The 8,777-nt window shown below is 43.3% G+C and overlaps 1 protein-coding gene and 1 long non-coding RNA gene across 2 annotated transcripts in view; both read right to left on the minus strand.

Annotated features, from left to right (window-relative positions):
• Window positions 1-323: 323 nt before the first annotated feature.
• On the minus strand, window positions 324-859 carry LOC118493371. The gene is made up of 2 exons (XR_004895338.1): window positions 713-859; window positions 324-651 (listed from the first exon to the last, which is right to left on the minus strand). It is a non-coding gene; the product is annotated as an uncharacterized LOC118493371 (long non-coding RNA).
• Window positions 860-1,658: 799 nt separating this feature from the next.
• The window catches only part of vamp1 (vesicle-associated membrane protein 1), an 8,712-nt gene continuing 1,593 nt past the window's right edge, over window positions 1,659-8,777 (minus strand). Inside the window, exons 2-5 of the mRNA XM_031294778.2 lie at window positions 7,582-7,702; window positions 6,151-6,309; window positions 2,078-2,129; window positions 1,659-1,970 (exon numbers count right to left, since the gene is read on the minus strand). Coding sequence (XP_031150638.1) covers window positions 1,954-1,970; window positions 2,078-2,129; window positions 6,151-6,309; window positions 7,582-7,702 — 349 coding nt within the window. The 3' untranslated portion in view covers window positions 1,659-1,953. The remainder of the gene's footprint in view (window positions 1,971-2,077; window positions 2,130-6,150; window positions 6,310-7,581; window positions 7,703-8,777) is intronic.

The following is an 8,777-nucleotide window of genomic DNA, read 5'->3' on the forward strand; positions in this document are numbered from 1 at the left end:
CAGCTCGCTCCGTTAGTGGTGAAGGAGTTGGCTAAGGCTAACGCTAGCGATGCTAAGCCGACGTCACGACCAAACGTTAGGGATTGGTTATGGCAGATCCAGAGCTGCTCTGGGCAGATCCAATAGTTTTAAACTTCAACAGAGTACCCGCCTTCAAAGAAGTTGTCAATGGAGAGTAGCCAGACTCTGTACAAATGAAATGTACCAGTCTGGTAGGACCAGGCTAGCAGATAAAGACAATACCATGACAATACCAACGTCTAGACAGCTTTTGGGTTAAAAGGGAACAAGTTTTCAGAAAAAATCAAGGCACGAATACCGCATTTCTGTTGCAAACATGAATTTATTTGAAATCACTTCACAGGCCAGAATCTGAATAACCTTGCTTGTAATCTTTTCCTTTGATATCCCAACACCCATTCACAGTATTTCTCTTTTAGTTCAATAATCAAACCTTCTAATATCTACAGTCTACAGTCGCACTATTTTCATTCAGAAAAATGCCTCAAAACTATACAGAGGAGTCACATTCAAGCAGAACACAGAAACATTCAAACCACAGCTGAAATACACAAAACACAAGTCAGGTTGGTTCACGAGATGATTAAAAATAAAACCAGGACGGTTGCTGCATCACAACTGTTACAATAACTCAAACTGAGGCTGCACAAACGGCGAAAAACAATCTAAAATTGTTCCGTTGTATAATAACTAGATCAGTAGCAGTACCAATACTGACAGCAAGGGGGGGCAGCTTTCCTGAACAATACTGGACAAATACAATACAGCTGGACAGAGAGGAAAAGAAACAGGAATCCATGAACTCGGGTTTAAATACTATTTAGTGATGTTTTAGTTCCTCAACCAGGGGCGATTCTAAGATCAGACCTTTAGGGGGACTCAGCCGCTATTAACACTGTGATGGAACTAAACCTGACACTTTATAAGTCACAGTAATAACGACCACTTTGACACAAGGTTCTAACATTCAGCAATTTTTGTTGCTTACATTTCAATTTGGGTTCTAATCTGCGCCATGACATTACCAACTTCTTCTCCGGGGACTACCAACAATAAACTTCACAACCGTCTCCTGCTCTCCCTCTGACAGATCAGATAGAGACTCAGCCAAAGGAGGGAGTCTGGCACAACCTCCTCCTATTGGCCAACCCTACGTTTCTGTTAAACCTTTCCTTGACTGGGTTACTACTGCTGTACACAGGGAACATACTACTACTGGGTTACAGGTGCGTAGCATTGGCGACAGCGACACAGGATATTAAACCTGTTTCAAGCCTTTTGAACCTGTAATTGTTTGTCTTCTGTCACTAACAGACAAGTTCGCAAACTCTAACATAAAGCACTAAAATTGATTGATTTTTTTTTTTTGTTATTGTTTTTTATAATTATAATTTTTAGGGGGCTGAGATAAAATTAAAAAAAAAAACTAAAAAGGGTCTAAAATCGCCAATGTCCTCACCATCAAAACTAAACATTTGCTGTCGACAGATTTAGAACCAGATTAATGTTAAACGCTGACAAAAACATAAATAGTAAATACAATTATTAATTTGCTTAAAGGAGCAGTAATCCTACACACTTGGTTGCAATCTGCCTCCGCTCACCCCTCAGGACAATACAGCAAGGAAGAAAAAGTCCTTTTAGTTGACTTTTTCTTAAATTAACTCATAATGTAAACTGTCCTGATGCAGGGAACCCAAAAATATTACATTCACCCAGGATTCCTGCCCAGAGAGACGTTTCCCAAGAGGAGCAGAGAAGAAAAGGAGGCACTGCATGGAGCACATCACAGGCCAAGCATGGAGGTTTTCGGAGGAAGAGGAGGATGAAGAGCAGGAGGAGTGCTGAGAAGAGGCATGGTGTTTGGCTCGGTGGCGGCGTCGGTGCAGACTCGTCCTGCTGCGACTCGTGTGTCCATCCCTGAAGACCAGCTCAGTAGAAGAAATACACTGAGGAGGGGGAGCGGAGGAGATCATGTCTGAGTGAGTTTAGAATCATTTTATGATTTTTAGTGTGTGTGTGTGTGTGTGTGTGTGTGAGACGTTTGATTACTTACAGAAGATGACTCCACAACATATAACACCTATAACTGCCATGATGATCATCATCTGGAAGGAAAAGAAAAACAAAAAGTCACTTAGAAATGAATAAACATGACTGGATGAAATGATCCTTTAAATAAATTCCATTTCTGAAATCCATGAAATTTAGTAGGAAATTAAAGGTCCCATATTATGCTCATTTTCAGGGTTTATCCCTGTATTTTGTGATGCTAGAAAAAACTAAAAACATGCTTTAATGTTCAAAAACATAATTTTTCACATACTGTCTATCTGAATATACCTGTATTCCCCTGCTGTCTGAAACGCTCAGTTTTAGCGCCTGTCTCTTTAAGACCCCCTCAAACAAAGCCCAGTCTGCTCTGATTGGTCAGTGTTTCCGGGTCTTCTGCATCTGCGCTCTCTGAGTCTCTCCAGCGTCATTGCAGCCGGGGAATGACTGTAACGGCACTTTTTACCTACATGTATATATAGTATAGTTGTGACATCAACGGCTCGTTTAAAAGCACAGTTTCTGAATACCGGCTGTGTGCATATCTCTGTGGATTGAGCGTCTTGATACTCACAGTATTTATATAGCGCCTCAACCTGCTTTATAATCAAACAAGAAATGAAAATCTCATTTTTGATATTAAATGGGCATGTAAAATAAAGTGTCACCAAATGTTTCTGTGTTGTTGATTAATTTAGACTCCTTGGGTTTCTGTGAATTATAGAGTGTGGTCTAGACCTAATCTTTCTGTAAAGTGAGATGACTTTTGTTGTGATTTAACACTATAAATAAAATTTAATTTCCGAGACAGAGAGTCTTGTTTTTGTGAGAGTTTATTTGTTTTGTGGATTTTTGTCGTGTGTGTGTGTCACATGATGAAATGAGAGTCTGCCGACAGACAGGAAATCACATTACTGCTGACTGGAGGGCAAGAGAGATTAACAAGAACAAGGGGATAGAGAGAGAGAGAGAGAGAGAGAAAGAGAGAGAATGAGAATACAGATGTTCGTGGATTGATTGTGAGCTTGTTTGTGTGTGAAAATGAATGAAAAGTTAAAGTTCTTATTCTACATTTTTCTTATTGTCAACTAATCGCGTATGTAGCTTCATGTTTCAGTGATTTTCTAAATCAGCTGCTTACTGTAGCTTTTATCAAACAAACAGGAGGAAGTTGTGCAATGTTGGGGACTATTTTCAGCGGCGGATTAGTCCACATTTGGTGCTCTAGTGAGTATTTGTGGCAGCAGCACGGTGTATGTAGAATTGACTCAAAATAAACTACAGTGTGTGTGTGTTCATGGTGCAACAGTGTGGCTCCTTGATGGGTTTTTTTGTGACAACAGAGCTCTATTTATTAGGGATGTACCAACTCAACTCGTCAACTCAAATTGATACAATTCACGGTTTAAAGTTCTATCTTTAAGTTCTTCTAAGTCTTTGTGAATTAAATGTGATGTGCGGTGTTTTTCCGGCCAGGCGCAATGACTGATGGGTAATCTTGCTTGTCAACTTGCGGCCAAGTGATGGACCGTTGTTCAGTTCTTCCTTTTTCTAACCAGGGATTACTGGTTGTCCCTCGCACTCTGTGGGGAACGCCCTTCCTGTTGTCTTACGTTCTGCAGTCTCTGTTGATGCTTTTAAAAAGCAGCTGAAGACTCACTTGTTCAAACTCGCCTTTGTCTCATGTTTATAACTTTGGGTTTTTAATTTTCTTATCTTTTATTTCCATTGTATTTGGTATTTTATTAGTTTCTTGCTTGCTCATTTACTGTTTGGGTCTTACTGTATTTTTAACAATTTTTATCATGTGAAGCACTTTGTGACTTTGTCTGTAAAAGGTGCTATATCAAATAAACGTATTATTATTATTTCACAGTTCCCTTTGAACCGAACATGTTTGGACGGTTTGGAATCTAATTTAACATAGCTGAATGCCCTGCGCAGTCTGTGGTGGAAACACCATGTTGTGATAAGATGAGACAAAGGGAAAACTTGGATAGCATCAGGTCGTTCTTAAGTTACAGGTCAGGGGACGAGAATATTCGGTCAGACTCTAATAACACACGTTAGCATACATCCCAGATAGAGATACAGTAGACTCAACTAGGTTTTAAGGCTCTGACACACCAACCCGACGGCCGACCTTTTGGCAGAAAAGGCAGTCGGACTGACTGCTTCCCTGAGTTGGTAAAAAAGTGCCTCGGAACACATTGAAGCGACGCCAACTTGAGCGTACGTTCTGTGCATGCACGAGACGTAATGCGTCTCCATGACAGCAGGCGGCGCTAATCTGTATTGTTGGCCAAAAAATGAAAACCAGCAGCTGATTGGACAACGCGTCCCGTGGGTCTGGCTGCTCCCGGATTTTACAACCGAGCATAATGGTGGCTCGTTCGGAATACAATCTCATATTTTACGAAGCTAGTTCACTGAAACGTTTTTCTGAAAACATTTTAGGCGAGAAATAGGCCATGCAGTTGCTGAATCTGTCTTCATTTCAGATCGACAAAGGTCAGTTTAAAAGATTTTCATCAGATTTTGAGAGGCGTTAGGTTCATCCCGCTCGTCATTTCCAGGTTAGTGCTCCACCAATCAGATTGGCCATTGAGTCCGACAGCCCGCCTTCAGATTCAACATGTCAAATCGGCCCAAATGAAGGCCGACGGCTCCTCCGACTGACGACGGCACGGAACACACCGAACAGACTCGAGTCACTGACCTCGCCAGACTGTCCAACGGCCGATAATTGGGTTTGTGTGTCAGGGCCATTACGTGAGCATCTTTTGTTTTGGCGCCATCAATATCAATATCTTGGCATAACAAACTTGACAGCTTGAGCGAGAGATATATGCATCTGGGGGAGAGACACAGACCTTCAGAGTGGGGCCCGCACTACGCGATAAATCAACTGTAGTGTTTGTGTAATTTCTCATCGATCGAGATTCCATTAAATGCTTATGTGTAAGTCACCAAAGTCTCCCGAACCTTCTTGTATCCAGAAGTCAAGCTGCTCCTGAGTTTTTCTATAACAGTCCACTTTGCAAGGAACTACTAGGTGATCAGAACGCACCCATATTCTCCTTAACAGATGTTTTAATGTTTTATGTAAAGCACTTAATTGCCTTGTTGCTGAAATGTGCTGTACAAATAAAGCTGCCTTGCCTTCTTAAGGTTAATATTAGAGGCTAGGGAATGCATTGTGTCACAAGTACAGAAGTACAAACGTGTGTGTGTGTGTGCGTGTGTGTGTGTGTGTGTGTGTGTGTGTGTGTGTGTGTGTGTGTGTGTGTGTGTGTGTGTGTGTGTTGGGGGTGGGTGGAGTTATAGCACAAATCACAGATGGGTTTTTAATCCCAGACTGTCCCTGTAATCCAGATTTGGATTTCTGTTTCTGACTTCCTGGTCACTGTCAATCACACTCTCCTTTAATCTGACTCTCAAAACGACAAGTTCTGATTGGACGATCTGGAAACTGCGCTGTGTGTCCGTCAGAGGCGGAGCGCTGGATGAACCGATGCTGAGATCAAAATGGATTGGCAGCCGCGGCCAGATGGATAGATAGATAGATAGATAGATAGATAGATAGATAGATAGATGGATGGATGGATGGATGGATGGATGGATGGATGGATGGATGGATGAATGGATGGATGAATGAACAGATGACAGTGTGATGTGAACGAGGGATAAAGATGGCGGCTGGAGGGCAAATCCAGGACTGAGCTGAGTCAAACTGGACTTTGTTTCAGTCTCATTTAGCTGATGAATTTATCCAGAACGTTGTTTTCCAGACTAGAATCTCAGAGCAAAAACGGATTTTGTGAAAAATAAGTTATTTATTTTTGACACCACCGTGACATAACAGACGCAGCAAGGTACAGAAAAGAAAAATACATCCCTGATTAGTTTGGGAAGCCATGATTCAATGGAAATTTAAGGGACTTTAACTGAAATGTGTTTAAATAAGTAGGAAATAGCTGAGACCTTTTGCAACCATATTGTAAATACACTGAGGGATGGATAAGTGTTTTTGTAGTACTGAAAAGGGCTGATGCATGATGGGAAACAAGCACACACCTTGCAGTTCTTCCACCAGTACTTGTTCTTGAGTTTAGCGGCACTGCTCTCAAACTGCGAGGCTCCGGCCTGCAGGGCGTCGGCCCGGTCGTCCAGCTCCGACAGCTTCTGGTCCCTCTCCAGGACTTTGTCCACGTTCACACGCATGATGTCCACCACCTGTGGTACAACAACACCTGGCTGTCAGCATCACAAAACCCACCCTCCTCGAGATCAATGGAGTTATCTTATCTTGATCTGTTGGTGTTCTTTTTTGCAACACAACATTTAAGGTGTTTTTACCTATAGAACTCTTTAAACAAACTAAACTCAGTCCTCTTAAAGTGGACAAAAAAGTGTGCCAACAGAGAAGGGACTCCGTCCTTTTTGCGTTCACTTTGTCAGTTAACTTGACAGAGGACTCTGTTCTCTTTCTGGCAAAAGGCAAAACGGACCTGAAAACGTGTTGTGTTTACAATGCACAGGTGAAGAGAACGGGGTCATCCCTATGTTCCCCGGGTCCTATGTTCCCCGTTTTTCCCAAAAAGGGTTAGGGTTAGGGTTAGGGCCTATTTGCCATGGAATTTGGCAGTAATGGTGGAAAAAGTAACAGACCATAGGAACATAGGACCCTTTTTTTGAAAAAGGGTCCTATGTTCCCCAGTCTCATACAAAGAGGGGAACATAGGACCCAGGGAACATAGACATGCTCCCAAGAGAACTAGCCTAGAAATCTAGACACACCCTAGCGGCAGCAAATGTAATTTGCAGCCAGGGTCAGTCTAGTAACTCTCCGTTGGCTTGCGAGCTGGAAAAACCAAACTCTAGTAAGGCCAATCACATCGTGTATAGAGTCGGTGGGCGGGCTTAACATAATGACGGCAGAGTTGCGACGGTTCCGCATGAATTCCCTGCTACTTGAAAACAAAGAAGATGGCTGCTGGCGAACAGCGGTCTTTCAGACAGCTTTGGCCGCGACTCTGGACGACTTGGAGTTAAGCTTTTCTTTGAGAAAAGAACAAAGAACGGCACTGAAATCATTCTTAAAAAAGGAAGATGTGTTGCTGGATACGGCAAAAGTTTAATCTATCAACTAGCGTTGCTCTGGTTGGTTGTAGCTCTATCCTATTGCGTGCAGAGGGAATTTGAAAGACAACCGTTTATTCCGCCCCTCGGATTGAGCCCTGTCAATGGTGAGTTCCCAGACCCAACATCTTGATACATCTTGATGTGGGTCTGGCTTGCCAGGCTAGAAGAGAACCGCAACAGGGACGTAAAGCGAACCGTAATCAGACTACTTTCTGAGGAGGTCTGAGTATGGTTCGTTCCAGAGGGGTATGAGTCCCTTTGGAGTGTTCACATATGGACAAAAAATGCTGACTAATAGGTCTGAGTTCTTTTGTAGGGCTGAAATGGGAAAACACAGTTTTTGTCTTTGATCGGTTTCCTCACCTCGTCCACTTGTGCTTGTGTCTGCTGCAGTCGTCTGTTGCTGGTAAGATTTGGGGCTGGAGCCGGGGGGCCCCCCTCGCCGTCTGGGCCCCCAGGAGAACTGGCTGCTTCTGGAGTTGACCTGCAGGCCGACCGAGGTGAGACAGAGGATTCATCAAAGAAAACATATCAAGTACAGTTTTTGGTAAAACTCAGTTCTTCACCTGAACTCCATCATTTGTTGCTTTAAATTTAGATTTGATTTGGCTCGACTCTGTACACTTTATCCATAAGTGAGAATTACAAGGTAATTTAACAGCATAGCCTAAGTGGAGAAGAATCAGCAAATCAGCAAACTGGCTAAGTAATGTCTGTTACACTTAAATCAATCTTTAGTTTGCGAACATAAGCTGCCAGACCAACTGAGGATGTAGCACAAAAATTCCTGAGTGAAATGAAGTGCATTTTATTATTTAGAAATGTAGCTTTTCATTCGTAAGAGGAGGAATGTGATATTTCGTATCCTCAAAGTTACAGTCTAGTTTTTATAGCTGCAGAGAAATTTTGCACAATTTGTAATAAATCAAGTGAGAAGTTGAGGCTGCTGCGAGAATCTCTGAGGAGCTATGAGCGAGGATACACCTGGGCTGAATCTCACTCCCCTTAAATTGCATCTCCGGCTCCTCCACTTGCTTCCTTTCTTCACGTCTTAGTCCGTCCCACGGAGGAGGCATGGGAGAGACGGAGGAAATCATGCGAGGAGAGTTTTTAGAGGGAAGAGACCTGAAGCGTCACATAAATTCGTCAGCTGTATGGGCAGAGTTCGCTTGCACGACTTCCGGGAAGGCTGCTCTCGTGTATCCTCGGAGATCCCTCCTCAATCCTCGATCCTCGGGCAGGAATAAGAGACGGCTTTCACACAGGAGGGCCAGAACAACTTCTGGTTCAGTCGAGGAGCGAGGATGGAGGAGGGATCTCTGAGGAGCTATGAGCGAGGATGGAGGAGGGATCTCTTAGGAGCAATGAGCGAGGATGGAGGAGGGATCTCTGAGGAGCTATGAGCGAGGATGGAGGAGGGATCTCTGAGGAGCAATGAGCGAGGATGGAGGAGGGATCTCTGAGGAGCTATGAGCGAGGATGGAGGAGGGATCTCTGAGGAGCTATGAGCGAGGATGGAGGAGGGATCTCTGAGGAGCAATGAGCGAGGATGGAGGAGG

The sequence above is a fragment of the Sander lucioperca genome, chromosome 16, assembly GCF_008315115.2.
Source record: "Sander lucioperca isolate FBNREF2018 chromosome 16, SLUC_FBN_1.2, whole genome shotgun sequence".
NCBI lineage: Eukaryota > Metazoa > Chordata > Actinopteri > Perciformes > Percidae > Sander > Sander lucioperca.